At 51.6% G+C, this 16,237-nt stretch overlaps 3 protein-coding genes across 3 annotated transcripts; 2 read left to right on the top strand and 1 right to left on the bottom strand.

Annotated features, from left to right (window-relative positions):
- Positions 1-1,287: 1,287 nt before the first annotated feature.
- On the top strand, positions 1,288-3,429 carry EMWEY_00018380 (hypothetical protein, conserved; the record flags this gene model as incomplete). Its single annotated transcript, XM_013477614.1, has 2 exons — positions 1,288-3,244; positions 3,356-3,429. 2 exons carry the CDS (start codon positions 1,288-1,290, stop codon positions 3,427-3,429), a joined length of 2,031 nt encoding a protein of 676 aa, XP_013333068.1.
- A 4,105-nt stretch (positions 3,430-7,534) lies between these two features.
- On the top strand, positions 7,535-10,872 carry EMWEY_00018370 (hypothetical protein, conserved; the record flags this gene model as incomplete). Its single annotated transcript, XM_013477613.1, has 7 exons — positions 7,535-8,233; positions 8,320-8,408; positions 8,538-8,682; positions 8,954-9,058; positions 9,229-9,330; positions 9,445-10,093; positions 10,355-10,872. The coding sequence occupies 7 exons, from the start codon at positions 7,535-7,537 to the stop codon at positions 10,870-10,872; spliced, it is 2,307 nt and encodes a 768-aa protein (XP_013333067.1).
- A 730-nt stretch (positions 10,873-11,602) lies between these two features.
- Positions 11,603-15,288, bottom strand: EMWEY_00018360 (hypothetical protein, conserved; the record flags this gene model as incomplete). The annotated part of the gene is made up of 11 exons (XM_013477612.1): positions 11,603-11,699; positions 12,000-12,134; positions 12,417-12,445; positions 12,599-12,630; positions 12,962-13,123; positions 13,441-13,510; positions 13,633-13,713; positions 13,889-13,983; positions 14,138-14,405; positions 14,577-14,696; positions 14,815-15,288. 11 exons carry the CDS (start codon positions 15,286-15,288, stop codon positions 11,603-11,605), a joined length of 1,563 nt encoding a protein of 520 aa, XP_013333066.1.
- Between the last annotated feature and the right edge of the window lie 949 nt (positions 15,289-16,237).

Raw genomic sequence — 16,237 nt, 5'->3', positions numbered from 1 at the left:
TCCAACTTGCCTAGGCAAGTACAACAGCAGTTGGGGTTATTCTCTCGCAGGAATCCAACAATTCTAAAAGCAGCAAACCCTTGCCTGGTGTTTATACTGTTTCATGGAGACAAGCAGAAGTATCCGGTAAACGAGAAAGCGCTCCACCGAATCGCTTGAATCGCTTGAGGAATTAAATCGTGTCGGCATTACTGATGTGGCAGGCACTTCATCCTTCAAACCTAGCATCAACCCGCGGCACACCTGATGAAGAGTTTTCAAGACTCTGACAATTAAAGGGTTGTTTGATGGGCCTGCTTGCTCCCACCGTGCGGCATCGCGCTCAAGCACACCGTGTGTGTCAGCAACGCGTTTGCTAACGGACTTTCTCGACACCCTACGAGTCAGGCAATGTATTCTGCACGTGTGGCTATGTATGGCCAAATTGTAGTCTCCTGGCCCCTTTGATAGTCATTTGCCAAGGCATGCGTTCAGCAACTGCGTTCCCAAACTGCATTTTCCATAATCCACAGATATGCATTCGGTTGCAGTTACAGCTAAGCTTAACAGTGGGCGAGGGGCGAAGCTCTACAGTATCGACGGAGGTACGTTTTGCGTAGCCGGGCGAAACGTCCGCGCCGCCGATACTGAGCTGCACCTGCACTTTGTGCAGCTTTACAGAATGTGCAAGATAACGCTTCAGCGATTTCTGGATTTGATATTTCAGTGGTGTAGGGCGTGGCGACGCCCTTACATGCATCTTTACAGAAAAATGATTTCGTTTTTCAGGATCTATTCAAAGGCACTAGGTAAGGCTTACAGGGGTGCAGATCTTTGAGTGGAGTTTGGGAGCGCTATGTAGAAAACCACCTCTCCACGGTCGCGAAGCCAAGGGAATTTACGCATTTGCTCACATCTTTTCCATTTAACTTAAGTTAAAGGAGAGCTTAAGTTAAGACGCAGAACAATTTAGCTGATTTGGCTTTCCCAGGTCAAGGACAAACGTGGGGCTCTATGCACACTGGTAGACGTTGCTGGGCTTGTACGGTGAGGCCGCCTACCGATACATTTTGAATAACTATTTTCCTGTTTCGGGCTCGTATTCGAGAAAATATATGCAGACGGGCTGGAAGACCGAATGCCGGGGAAATTTTTGTGCCTTCGCGATATGGCGAGAGCACGATATTTCCCGGACAATTGGTGGTTCTGCCAGCTGTGCTTGAGTGAGAAACAAGCTCAGAACGAGGGGGCTTTTCGCGCTCTCATGTACTATTTTATTTTGTAGAAACCCTGTTTCTATAACTCAAAATGGGTTTTCAGAATAAGAGGAACTTATTAGGTGTGCATCTTTTACTGATCCTTACCTTGGGATGGCGGGCCGTGTGGCCTGCGGCCGGCCTGGAAACATTTACCGCTTCAGTTACACCAGACTTGTTAGATCCATGGAGTTCGTATCTAACGACGCATTCCGATGTGACAAGTCCGTTTTTTGACGTGTCTGAGGGGGTTTCAGACGAGCCAGTTCCCCAGAAAACACCGTCGGAGCCACCAGCGTCTCCCACAAGGAGAGGCCGAATCTTTCGAAAGTTAGCGGTTCTCGTGGCTTTGGGTATATCAGTTGCGGTGGCAGTTCAAATCCACCGACGGAAATCGACCAATTTTGCGAAGCACCGCCAGGACCGGGCTCCTCCTTCCAACAGGAATGCACTCCTACAGCAGGTCAGAGGCCTCTTTAAGTCCGCCTCAATGACTAATGCTGCGTTAGAGGCTCCAGAGGCTACCGAACTGATTGGAAAATTGCGGAAAAATCTGGAGAAAGCCGAAAGGGCTCAGCGTGAAGGGAGGGCGGCAGCGGAGTTGCACGCATCCGTTGATGCTGCGATAAGTTGTGTGGAAATGCTGCGCAATAAAATAATAGAGCATGCTGAAACAATTGCACAGGGTAGCAAAGTTATTTCTCTCCATCCACTCTTGGATGCGAATAATCCTGACCCGGTTGCCGAAATGAAAATTTTGAAGGCCTACGACGAAACCGCTGTGGGCCCGTTCTTGCAATATTTATCTTCAGTGTATAACTTTTCAGAGGCCCTCTTTATTCGCACAAAGAAAATTCATGGATGTCTGATGGAATCAGCGATACTCTCACAGAATGACGATGGCCAGTGGCTGGAGTCTTCTGCCCTTAAGGTTAACTCTTTGCTGTCCACGCTGGAAGCGCAGCAGTACACAGAAAGACTTGCGAAGGGTTTAGTAAGTGGCTCACTTAGTGGTTTAAAGGTGACGATGTTGGCGGAGAGAGAGGCCAAGCGTTGGCGGCTTCAGTTGAGCCTTGATCAGGTGCGAATGCTCCTGCAGCAAACTCAGAGGGCCCTGCAGAATATATCAGGATCTGCAGAAGAAGCATCTCTGCAAGAAAAGGGGCTTTTCCTTAAAAAAGTTGAAAGAGAGGTGCAGGAAATCTCCGATAAGGTGTCCGGGCTTTCGATTCCTGCCAAGAGCATACGAAAATCGGGTACGCTCCAAGACATGTTTGCTGTTTGTTCTGCCTGTCAACAAGCAGAGGACGAGGTATCTGCAGATCTTGACAGAATATTGGGAGTGCTTACTGAATTCGAACCGAAGGTTGAGGATCTGGACAAGGCGAGCAAAGAGTTTATGGAGGAACTGACTGAAAAATACCGCAAGCTTTTTGCTTGGAAGGATGAAATCACGCAGCGCTGCTACTACAACGTCCAAGGGAAGCTTGCAAATATCATTAAAGAAGGCACATTTCCCTCTGCAACGGCAGCACAAATGCAGCATGCTCGCGTTGCCCGAGGTATACTCAAAAGGATGGACCAATCAATGGAAGCTTCTAAGAGGGAAATGGGTTACGGCGAATCTGCCCTACGCGTGTTAAATTCGATGGACAAGGTGTCGACTGCTGGACAGGTGCTGGAAGGACTGAAAAATATCGGGAATTCTATAATCCAGATGAAGCAACAAGCTCTTCTGCAGTTTCTGAGTCTCCATTTAATAGATATTCTACAGCAAGATGTCGACCATATGACACAAAATGAGGCTACCATAGCAGCACACCCACATTACCCTTTTGTTGACAAGCAAAAGATGCAGGTGTTGGAGAGTGGCTTCAAAGCAGCAAAGGAGAGTATGGAGTCCGCAGGGTCACTCAAGGAGATGACAGAGGCAGCTGTTGCCATGCGCACCTACTACTCTGAAATGGAAGAGTTAGTATATGAACCGCGGCGGCAAACTTATGAAAAAAGTAAGGGAAGGACAACGAAGGCAAACACGCCGATGAGCGGCGAAGGTGGGCTTATCCCGATTCATGGAAGAGTTTTTTAAACAGTGCCTTTTGTTGCGTTTTTGGTGACAGGTTGCTTCCCTGTCTGTTCCAAGCCTTTTCTAGGTTCTGCAGCTTATCTCGTCGGGCATGTCAAAATGCTCTGACACACAAGGTGCACCGTTGCGTTTTGCTTGATGTACATGCGCGGCTTCTTCGCTCATGCAGCGATTGGCTCGACAAGCACTGTGGCATTATTGATTTATCCCGCAGTTCTTTCGATGTTGCTTTTTTTTGAGAGCTGCGCGCATTCGTCTTATTACGCAGTGTTTTTGAAGGAAGCATTGTACAGGTAGCATGCAAATACGCTCCTACTCTGCATGCGCCAACATTGCTATGCTGCATCTTAAGACGATTTTACATTTCCAGTGCATTGATGCACTCGAAAAAGCAGATACCACGACAATCTGCAATGAAATTGATTTTGGAGGAGTGCAAACCCTCAGGCTCTCAGTTTTTTTCATGAAGAAAGGCGGCCTCCCTCACAATTGCCCTCAAATGCACGCATTTACCAAATGTATACACAGATTCACTGTGCGTAAAATTCTGTATGCGTAGCTGAAAGTGACAAGTTCGTCGCCACAGACAATTGCTAGCCGGATGGAGGGAGGAAGGTCACGGTTGGAAGATAAGCTCTACTGCTCTTTTGTGGAAATGATTTAACTGACTATCGGTGATGAGCTAAATCCTTCTAGAAGACCGGCATGCATGGTAGGATTTGCAGTACGGGAAAGTATATAGTGAGGTAAAAGCTAACGTGTCGAGCGGCGGTGGAATAGCCGAAGCCACTAACCAGAACACTGGAGGTCAAGTGCCTCCCGGCACTTGACCTCCTGCACGCCTCGGTAGGCGCGAGAGTTATTCAAGGCAAACTCACCTGAGCTAGCGAGCAAATCCTCGCTTCCTTGGTATTCCAGGGTTGATCAGCGCTACATATCTGGCCTCCCGGCTATAACAATGATCATCGCAGCTACTGCCTGTCCCAATGGAAGGCGTGGCTATGCTTCGATGTGGGGTTGTCCTGCAGCAGGAGGGGCATCAAGGTGCTCTGCAAATTCTCTATAGATAATTGTTGAGCGCAACACTGGCCAAAAGTAGCCAAACTGCACTTTAGAGATGCATGCACCAACTTCGGAGACACCATGCGGCACACAGGGAATACGGCTTTGAGTTGGAGAACATCCGGCTCCGTTGCACGCGCCGCACACAGCAATCACACAGCAAACACGAGACAAAGCAACGGTTAAAGCTGATACCAAATGAAAACTAAGTTTGTGGTCATAAGTCGCATAGGCACCCCATTCTCTACTCTTCGGCGATTTGAACAGCAGGCGGCCGCTTGGCTACGGCCGGACCACGCAGTGACCAAACCTGCAGTACCTGTCCGCAGCATGTCCTTCCTGTTAACTTGCAAGAACATACGCCGAGAAGCTAACTTTCTTCAGTGGCTGTATTGGCGTGGAGTTTTTTGCATGCGGTAGGGGCCACATGTGGTGGGAGTGTTGCTGGGGCTGTGATCGGCGCTAGTTCGAGTCCGAGAACGGTTCCCTCTGGAGACAAGTACAGTTCACTTCCTTATATTATGCATGCCAGCGAGTATCTGCTGTTTACACAAATTCAGTGCAACAGTTCGTAGCCTTGCATCTTCTTTTCGCAAGCATGACGTACGGCTCCGGTACCGTGCTGATGCCGATATTTCGGCGCACAATGATCGGTGTTTGTGGCCTCATCTCGATATATGTAACTGTGGAGCTAGCGGGGAAGCCCATTTATGCTAGGGTCACTACCAAGCTTGCCAATGTAAGACAGACCCGTTGGGGTGCTGGGCATTACCTCTGTTTTGCTGTCAGTCCCCCTTCTTACCTCTCGATACGCGCAGCCTTGACATCGCGTAAAACGTCACATGAGGAATGCTGCTGTGTCTACTTGACACCTCTGGTGCTTGTCAGTGGTCTGGTGAACGGAGGCGAGCTGCATGCCTCGCATTCCGCCTCTATCCCGTCGAAACTTCTCACACGTAGACACTACCTTCATTTATACTGATATCTTACGACATAAAGAAAGCGCGCAGGGGTTGTTCGTTCCCTGGTGGATCGTTCCCAGGGGCTACGGGGGGGAATGACTGGAGAGGAGCGTTTCAAGTGCTCTCAGGCTGCAGCGGTTTGGCAGGTGCGCGCATCTTGGGTACTTTCTTGTGCCTTTTTTTGTTGTGTGCGTGCAGATGGGCAAGGAAGCGTCTAGCGGGGGCCACTCCCCTGGGGGTCACTAAGAATCCAAACATGTTCACCAAGCATTTGCGCATTGGTCGTCTCCCCCTCCCGGGTGTGTGCCACCGTCAGCGCCCAAGACCTCTTTCTTCTATAGCGCCTCACCTCCCTGTTGGAGACTCATTTGGGCGTCATGTGAGCAATTCCGCAGTTTGCTGCACTCAGCAAGAACTGTTTACTCCCACAGGATCCTGGGGATGGCATTGCGCTTGGAAGCACCTCTTTTTAGTCTCAAACCATGAGAAATTTACGTTACCGCAGAGGCTGCTGATGTACGCATGCGTATCACCCGAGCTATTGATCTGCAACTAACTTCGGCGGCAATATGAGGCTCTATGGCTCAGGATGAAAGGTATTCTACATTGCATAAGGAAGAAGATACATGCGGTTGAACAACAGCCTACCTTTGCCGTACTTTGTAATTCGGCTAATCACCGTTGCGTTTGCTCAGTTTTTGCTACTGCCCCTTCCCTAACAGACTCGCTCATTTCTTTTCTAGAAAGACCTCAGGAATTCTCATAGGGGGTCTCTGCCATTCGTAGATTTTTGCGTGATGAACTCAAGTGCACTACGTGCACTAACTCACTCAGAAACCTATTGAAGCCAACAATACAGACGCGTTCTTCGCAGTGTAAGTGAATATGTTTATCTCATGGGTCATTTTCTTGATCTCTGTGATTTTGCGTCAAGTGCTTGTGAGGCAAATCCAAATTTCCCGCTGGTCCAGCGTAGGTTTCCATCGAAAAAGACGGATTCGTGAGTAGTGCTCACGTTCGTGGTAGCGTGTACTCATGAGCATATGCAAGTCCATCAGCAAGGTTGCCTGAGACCTATGGAGTGACAGTGATATCTTTCGCGGGGGCTTCTGCATTCATGCACATGCATCATAGATTTGTGGACGGAGATCACGCGAGTGCGTCAGGTAGGAGGGGACCTCTATTCCTCCCCTCTATCGTAGGACAGTACGCTGTAGTATTCCCAATATATGCAAGAACCAGGGACCACTGGCCTGCCGCTGAAATGTTGTTGATTGCCCACTAGGCTCCCTGCCGCCTGCGAGGGGAGCTACGGACCCTCTCCAGCATTCAGTTGGCGGCATTCGGAAGCCTTTCTATGCAGGAATCGCGATGGTGTTATACACTCCTCTTATTAGGGGGTGGCCGATTTGTGTCGAAGCCGCCCCCATGCTACTACTGTGGCTTCTTGTCGCCGTTCGCACGTTTTGCGGTCACACGGGACCAGTGGGTTGAGGTTGAGCATCTCGACCAAGCTCTGCGCGTATCCTTTCCTGACCTCATGAGACTTAAATATTATTTGCTTTGTGGTCTAAAACTACGGGCGTTGCGATCTTAACAGAAACAGGAGGCGCGGGGCAAAATAATGCAGACCTCTTTAAGGGACCCGGTGGCCACATGCCCGCAAATCCGCGCACTCGTAGTGTGCATTTTTTGAAACACGTCTCCTATGTGTAAAATAGCAAGACTGAATGTTTCGGAACTAGGAATTTGGATTTCAATCAAGGGTTTACGACTTGCTACAAGCCCCCGTGTGTGCCAGTCCGCCGTCGGCTGCGCAGACACGGAACTACCCTTTGGTGAGGTCCTGCACTGAATTTGCCCACACATTTTTGTCTCATTTACTTTTGAAAAATTACGAACCTGGGAGTAGGGTGCAGTGTCTTGGGTTCAGGCTTTGGAGTCTACGATTTGTCGCAGCCTGTGTGATTGACCGACCTACCGACAACGGGGGGGTCACAGCCATCCTCTTCCCGGCAATCCGTCGTCCACTTCAAAAACCATTTATGCCCAATAAATATATTGCGTTTAATGTGCATGACTGTTTAAACAAGTCAGGTTTTCCGAGTAACGAACAGCAGCTGGCTGCTGCACCCGATATCCGCTGGAACGGCGGGGAAGGCGGACATAAAAACGGGTTAGATATCCAAATGGGTAGGCATGCAACTCAGCAGCAGCCTCTGCTGCAGCCTCAGCAACAGCAACAGAGCCAGCACCCGTGCCAGCCACAGCCACAACAACCCAGCCACCTTCAACGGCAGCAACAACAACATATCCCACAGCAGCATGAGCGCCGCTGTTACCAGCATAAGCAAGAAGAACAGCACCAACGCGATGTGGTGCAAAAAGAGGCAGCTGCTCTCTCCCAGAGAGCTGCAAGCCTGCCTCCTTCCATTAGGCAGGCGCCACCTTGCGTTTCCGTGCAGAGCATTCCCAACCACATTCAACAACAGCAGAATCAGCAACTGCACCACCAGCAGCCACAGCAGTTTCTGCACCAGCAAATAAATGGTAGCAGTTATCAAGCGGCGGAGTTTCTAAAAGGTGATCTCATGGGGGCCCCTTCTTTAAGTGGCACTGCATCAGGGCCCTTACGCTATGCTGAGATGTTTCGAGGGCCATCCCCCAGCTATTCCAACCCCCCCGTATACCCTTCCTTTCCGTTGTCAAACGTGGCACCTCCAACCTTGCAGCAGCAGTGGCAACAACAGCAACAGCAGCAGTGGCATCAGCAACAGCAGCAATGGCTGCAGCAACAGTGGCAGCCGGCGATGCAGTTGCAGCAGGAGATAAGGCCAGCGTATGGAGCCCCTGCATTTGCTGAGCCTGTGAAGCCGATCTGTGCGATGGTATGTCCCCAGCGTGATTCCTAGGTTTCCAGTGTGTAGCGCCTCCCATAGGACTCAGGGCTTCCTGTGCTGCGGTGTCTTTTCAGCTGCGTCCTACCCAGCTGCTCCCCATGAGGCTGTTGGGTGACCTCCGGCTGTATGTACCCCATCGCGAGCCCTTCCTGGGTGAAGGAGGGTAGGCCGCTCACTTTTGGACGCTTCAAGGTTAGAGTTTGGTTGAAAATGCTTGAAATTACCCTGCCGTGTATACTAGACCTAGCCCCAGCCCCTGCTTCCCCTTTGTATGTGCTCTTGCTGTCCCCAGAAGCGTGCACATGTACCTTCTAGGCAAGCAGGTAAAGCACTCTGTGGCAACCGACGAGGCGGAAGAGTGCACCCGAGACGTCTTAGCCCTCATTGAAGCTCGGCATGTCCCTGCAGACAGCACGATGCCCCTCCTCATACACGATGTGTGTACTATCATACACCACCTGCACTCCGAACACTGACATAAATGCATGTCTGGAGCCTCAAACCCACACCTCCTTGTGGTAGAAATTAGAGAATTTCTGTACATTACCTGTGAAGACTTTGGCTGTCTTACTAGAGCTGCCGAAATCGGGTCAGCTGATGTAGATGGATGGGCCTTGACGGTTAGGGGTACGTAACACAAGTTGTTAGGAGTTACGTAACACGACCCCACTCCCTTACGCTGCGCTGAGGGCTGTTGGTGCATCTCAGGGTCATGTGGTATGTGGGGGGCCTGAAGTGTGTCTTCGGTATTTGGCCAAAAAGCTCGGTCAGTACGGCAGCGACCACCTCAAGGATGCACTACAAGACAGATTGGTGGGCACATCCCGTTCTTTTTTGTGCTGGTACCTCTTCTGCTGCAGCTGATAATAGTGCAGTATTTTTTGCTTATGAGGTCTTTGCATGAAAAAGGCTGCATGTGGAGCTTCCAGTGCCACGCGCTCAATTATAGTCTTCCCCCTACACGTTACTCTTTTGTGCTGCAGCTAATGGACCTCAATACTTGGTTCAATGTTCAGCAGGCGGCAATTCAATCAATTCTGTCCCCTGATACGATGGCAAGGGACGCTGTCAGCGACTACCTGAAGGTGAGTTGAAAGCAACGCGGGCAACTTTGAGTGGTACTGCAGCAGCATCACAACCAGAACACAGCAGCAATATCTGCAGAAGAGTGATGTAGGCTGTGTCATTGTCTCTCGCAGAGCCGACGTCATTTCTACCTGGAAGCCGAGAAGCTGTTGTCGTTTTTCAACAGCAAGAACGCATGCGCCCAACCTGGGCTGGAAACCTCGCTGAGGGCCTCCACCGTTTCTCTAGACGCATCCATAAGGGGCCCCATGGACACCCGGATGCAGCCCTTCTTCCTTGGGGAGGAAGATTCCCTTGCAGATTATTTTCTCTTCTCGCTTATTGACGACGACCAACGAATTGCCGAGTGCCTTATCAGCAGCAGCAGCGAGGGAACCTCCAACAGTGATAAGACGCAACAGCATCAACAGCAGCAGCGAGCAGACTCTGAAGCTTCAGAGGTGGAAATGCACTACTTCAACGAAACACCTCACTTGCATTCCCTCTACGTGGCTTTGCTGAACCTTCCCCTTATACAAGAGGCGTTGCTGTCGAGCGACAGCCATGACGGAGCACCAGGACCAACAGCAGGAACAGCAGCGGCAGCAGCCCAAGAAGACATAAGTCCAGATGACTCAGGGCAATCAAAGGACCGGATGGCCCCTTGCGTTGCTACAGAAGCATCCACTGCTGCGTCGGTTAGCGACTCTCCACTGCAGCACCTGCAGCGCCAGCAGCTGGTGCAGCTGCAACAGCAGCAACTGAAGCAGCTGCAACATCAGGGTAGGTCAAAGAGGCTGCTCACAGCAGCCCACGACGACAGAACCTTGAATTCAGCATTATCCGCTCTAACTTTACACTGACGTTTTCGCCTAGTTCGCCGCAGCATCTAATTTCTACAGCAGTCAATACACCGCTGTGAGTTTCGGCGTGTACATTGGGTGTCTTCGTCGGTATTGGAGGAGAGGCTTTTTCCTTAGCATTGATAGTTGTATTTTGTTTTGTTCAGACTTCCGTGCGATGAGCGCTTGTACGCGTCTGCAGGCCTTACGGGCTCCCTTGTCCAGTGCGGAGAAGGGCCCCAGTCTTACTTCCTGCCACATCTGGGGGGTAGCTACTGCCTACCGCGAACCCCAGCTGCTGCTGCAGCGCTGCACACCACGCTTCCCAGGGGAATCTCACGGGGTATCCAGGGGGCCCCCTACGCCTATGCCAGCGGTGCTGGCTACGTGCAGCACATGATGCTTCCACAGGCTGGAGCAGCACCACCCGCCGGGGCTTCTTTCACTGGGACGTGCGGGGCAACCCCAAGCTACTGGCAACCCCTGACACCTGGGGGACCACTGCAACGCCAGCAAAGCTTACAAACTGCAGAGTGCAGCATCTACACAGGCCTCAATCCTGGTACTTCCCATGCGCAGCAGCAACTGCTTATGCAGCAACTGCAGCATGCAGGGCGAAAAGGGCCAAGTATGCATGATATGCAGCACCCCCAGAACCCACCACCTGGCTCTTCGCCGCAGGGAGCTGTCGGTGGCGATATTGGAGGGGCAACCAAATGAACTTTAGCACCAATCCAACAGCAGAATCAGCAGGCAGGTGGTAGTTGCCTCCCCTTCATTGCACTATACCTTAAGTCGATACGAGCCTCCTATCATTTTTCATCATGCGTCCTGAGGCTACCACTGAAGACAACACTGACGTATGATTACCACTGCAGCTACACTTCTCATTGGGAGGCTCCAAATTTCTCTAGGCGTGCTTCCGGAGCCTCCTCATGTGTGTCTGCAGTGTTCTGAACTGTGTCATTTCGGTTTGACCCTTTTTAATCTCGAAAGACACCCGCAGGCGTCTCAGGCATCACTATAGAGTATAGCGGCACCATATGCATTGCCGCGTAAGCGCTGATTATCTCTAGTTAAAGGGTGATGCCGATGTTATGCAAAAGGAAGAAGACATGGATCACCGCTCTGGTTAGAATTCTACGCACTCGCCCCGTAAAAGCTAGCAACCAGCTGCCAACGGAAGACGGCAGAGGCGCCACAGAGGGGGGCAAATGAAGCAGCTGCCCCTGTTCTTGCAGGTATCGCTAGTGCAATTGCCGCTACTGCGTCTGCTTCAACCAGGCAGTCGTAGTCAGCCTGCTGGCCTGCTGGCCATCCGCCAGTGGCGTGCGCAGAGCTGCCTAGACATGCGACAGCAAGCCCTCGCTAGTGCCCAACTGGTTGACGAAGGCAAAGATTGGTACATCCCGACAGCATACTGCAGTCTCGCACATGAGCCCCATTGTTACTACTTATCCAGAGGCGCATACGGCCCCGTGAGAAGCTCATCAGGCGGAGGCGCGAAGGAGAGGCGATTGGGGCCCCGCCGCTCTGGAGAAGCCGATCTGCAGCAATAAAGGCCACCAAACAATCGCTTGATATCATAGAGACAAGCACAACAACTGCAATTTACATTATGTAATTACACACAAATGCATGCACGCAACCGCTTGACCACGGCTATAGCGGGGCAGAGAAACAAAGCAGCACCCCAAAGGGGGGCAGCTCGTCTACTGATATGCTTCTGCCCCAAAAGGTTCACGACCACCCCAGAGCAATGCTCATGAATAGGTCAGCTGCGCTCTTCGACAAAACAGGGAAGGGCGCTGGACAGGACACGGGGTGGGCAGCAATCTGAGCCTCACCGTGATCTCTGCCCTCTCTTCTTGCGTCTCTCTTCTGCCTCTTTGCGTCTCCGCATCATCTCCGCCTCGTCCGGCATTGCAGACTGCCAGAAGGAGGCGGCTGCCGCTCCCCTGATGTCTTGGCCGGGAGAAGGGCTGGGAGACAGACATTGCAAAAGACATAAGAGACTCAGTATTTCATACTCAAATATCAAGCGCATGCGTGCATATTAAACGCTGTCAGCATATATTGAGCCATAGAATACACGGATTGCATGTGCTTTTAGGCGAGTTAATTTCCACTTTGGATGTCAGCTGGAGAGACTCCAACTTCGATATACAACTCCACAGAACTCAGCTGCTCGACTGTAGTACTGCGTAGGACGAGACCGACAACCCAGCTAAAGCCTGGGCAACAGTACTAGGTGGTCCTGTTACCACGCGGCAGAGACTAACCCGTACGGAGACTGCAACACAAGCAAAGCAAGCAGCATCAAAATCACCGCACGGGTCAACGCTCGCGGGCAAACGCTCACGTGGAATACACGGACAATATGCAGCAGCTGGTTATAATTTATCGGTAAGGGGCTATGGTTCGAAGCTTCGGGTGTCCATCTCACCTCTCGCCATCCTCCTCGGTGACCTGTGGGGGCTGCAGAGACGCAAACACCAGCAATCGGAAGGTAAATGACCGGTCTTTAAAAAATCCGACAAAATCAAGCATTAGGGCCCGCGAATGTCACCTTCCCTCCCCTCACAAAGCGCTGTTCTGTCCGTAGGGTTAGCATAAAGCTAAACCCTCATCCCTTGCGCTTGGTAGATAAGTCATAGGCTCTAAGAAAAACATTGCCTAACGCGTTCAACACTGAAAGCAAAACGGGAGGTAAGGTTTAGTGTGGCTTGTGTGCAAGCGCAACCGCGCAAGTTACCGCCCCTGAAGACCGGCAAGGTCGTCTCTTCGGGGTTAATGGCTGCAGCCTTACATGTGTCTCGTGTGAACCCATGGGCGTTGTGCTGTCTCCAGGCCTCCTCAATGCAGACGAGCCTCCACCGGAGCAGCCGCAGAGCTTTCTCGGCAGCTCCTTGGGTGCAGGCTCTGGCAGCATAGCGCAATCCCGTCCTCTCCCCCCCGCCATGCGAGTATCCTACCACAAACACCGTTCAAACCGCAAAACTCCCAGTCTACGTCCAAATGATGCCAACCTCATCGCCGAGCCTGGAACTCAGCCCGTAAGTATCGAACCCGAGAAAGGAGCGGGCTACACCACAGGGCAATGCCTCGAACCCCCACAGCTATAGATATCCACCCCAAAGCAAAGATGTCTCTGCACAGGTAGGGGCAGCATTAGAAGTGTATAGGCTCCGTGAAAAAGACACGTTTCTTTGTCGGCAGGGTGTGGGGCTGAACCGCCTTGCTTTTAAGAGTTGTGCGGCTTAGGGTCTAGGTGGGCAGCTATGTCACCTTGCGGCTGGTCCGCCTCGATGTCTATCAGGGCCCCCGTGCGCAGGCAAACGTCCTTAAGAAATTCGTCCTGAAGTCACAGCAGAGCACCAAAACCCTCCAACTGCAAATTACTACAACCCAACAGTACTCATTTCCCTAATTCCCGCTGTGATGGAGGACTCAGAGAGTCCTCAATATTCCCCAGGATACCTCCAGCATATCCTTGGAGACCTGCAAGGAGGCCCTCGACAACCAGAGGAGGACATCGGCTCCTTGCCAATACGTCAACCCCTTTATGCGCCCGGAGACACAAGATACAAATATGCCCAATCCCAAGTAGGCAAGTAAGTGACCTTGCGATGCACTGAACCGCCGAAATTCCCCTTTGCTACCCCTCTGCACTTTTCAAAAAGTACGGGAGAATTTTAAAAGCCGCAGGAACCCGGCTTCTTCGAGGTATACCTACATCTTCGCCTGCCATGGCAGTCGCACAGTCGAACGTCTCGTCATCTGCCGCGTCTGCGGGGGCTGGGAGGTATTGAGGGGGGCCCAACGAGCTCCCTGCGGAGAGATGCAGACAAAATAACAGAGACAATCTCCCTGATTAGAATGAAGGGGAACACATAGTGGGAATGGTGTAGGGTTTACGGCTTAGGGAGCTCTAACACCTCTGGTTCAGAGTTTCAAGCCGCCTGAAAATGGGCACGAAGCTCACAGGCAGCCACAGCTCCTCTGTACACGGTCTCCTGATCTTCCCCCACAACTCGAACATATACCCCTAGAGGCGTTTGCTGCGGTTGCTGCGGTTGCTGCTGCAGCACAGATCCGCGAAGGACGAAGCCCGCCCCTGTGCGGCGCCTTAACGATGCGATAACTTCTACGTGCTGGAGCTGCTGCCACGCATCTGCGCTTGCTGCAGTTACCCCACATATCCCAGACTGCAACGGGAGGTCCAAGACCCACACTCCATTTTCTAGCTGTCTCTGCAGCACAGTAGCAACACCAGAAAAGCAGGAGCACCTGCAGCAGCAGTAAAACGGCAGAAAAGTCCCTTCCATCCCACGTGTCCGCTCGTGCACTAGTTGCTGCAAATCAGCTCCAACATGCAGTCACGCGGCCCGTCAAGCCTTCGACAAATGCTCTGTCAGCCCTACTGCTGTCTTTTTGATATCTGCACCCAAAAGATCCGGGTCTCTCAAGTCCGGTTTAGGTATAGCCGCGCAGACGGTGGCCATTGCGCGAACCGCCGCCTTGCGTGCTCGTTGTTGCATTAACTGTACATAAACACAATGCCACAAATTCGCTCCGTTGTGGAGACACGTAACAAGCTGCATCAACGCCGATATATCTCCTGCTTCTACCGCTGATGTCTTTTCAGCTGCTGTTTTGCACCTGTTTCTGCTGTACAGCAATGGCTGCTGCAGCGTCAACTGAATTCCAGCCTTCGCTCCTCCCTGGTACCGGAAGGATGTGGGGTGCTTGTTTGTCTGCTGGCCCGTGGGCACCCCCTTGCTCATAGGAGGAGGCTCCTCTCGGTGACACATGGTGAAGGCCGCCTCTGTTTCCAGGTGGAGGCCCTTGTGAGAAGCCTGACTCGTGGGGGGGCCCGTAGTCAAAGTTGGAAGCCCCCCTTGGGGAGATGTGGCTACCCCTAGAGGTAGAGGCTGAGGGGGGTCTGTGAGAAAAACCCGAGCTTGAGGTGGAGGAGTGGGGCCCCACTGGCGCTGCTGGCACTGTAGGTGTTGAGAGGCCACCCTTAGAGCGGGCGAGAGAGGCAGCGATGGCCTGGGCTCGCTGGATGGACTCAGCTATGGAGGGATCTGGGGCCGGCGAAGAGCCGCTCCCCGTTATGCCAGAACCTGACATTCCTAAGCGCCAAACCCCTAACCCTAGACCCTAGGACCCCCCCTCACGCTCAATCCTATGCTTGCTTAAACCTTGCACTGTCTGCACCAAAGACCTAATTGCCGACCGGGAGCAAATATCTGGGAACAGCAAGTATGCTATAGATCTAGCAAAGATGTACAAACTCCCCAACAAGCTAGACACGACACGAAGTACAGCCCAAGATGTGCGCGCCTCCTCAAAGAGTCGTTTATTTCACAGGGAGTGCACCCAGGTCCCTTGGTCGCCGCGGGCACTCCAGTTAGCGAAAATAAAAAGCATGCCGAAAGCCTTTCTGTTTAACGCAGACGAATCAAAATTTAGGATGCATGGAACTCAGTATTGGCTTCTTGAGAGGCCCGTTTGCATGCAGCCCCGGTCCGTTTCCCGATATAAGCCCGAGCGCAACAACGTCAACTGCCGCCGCCTCTTGGCGCAAATCCACCTACCGAAAACGTATTGGAATTCCTTAGCATTAATTATTCATCCAGGTGAACCCCTGCAATGCCTTTTTACACCGTAAATAGCAACACTGGGGGACAACTTGAGTGAATGTCCCATGCTCGGATATTAGGTTGCTGCTGTAGCTACAGGGCAATCTGCAACGAGATTCCTTTCAAGATTTTGCTCCTAGCCTCCGTGCACGTACTCTGGTCCAGACCCTGGACAATGACTAGGACCATCTAGTCATTCAGAGTCAGCGGCTGCTTTGTCTCCAATATTATTGTTCTGAATTTTAATTATTTCTAATCTGTTTCCATTTTGGTTTGTTTACGTAGGCTGATTACACATGTGTGTGCACTCCTAGTAGGGCATGCTAATCTGCAGCAGGTTTTGTTTGCCCTGCAAGATTCGGCACTGCAAGAAGCGATTTGGCAGACCTCATGCCAGTATGAAGTGAAAAAAAAAAAAAAAAAAAAAAAAAAAAAAT

Source organism: Eimeria maxima, genomic scaffold (assembly GCF_000499605.1).
Source record: "Eimeria maxima Weybridge genomic scaffold, Emw_scaff155, whole genome shotgun sequence".
In the NCBI taxonomy this organism is placed as follows: Eukaryota; Apicomplexa; class Conoidasida; order Eucoccidiorida; family Eimeriidae; genus Eimeria; species Eimeria maxima.
Note: the sequence above shows the minus strand (reverse complement) of the source record. Positions and strands in the feature narration are given on the sequence as shown.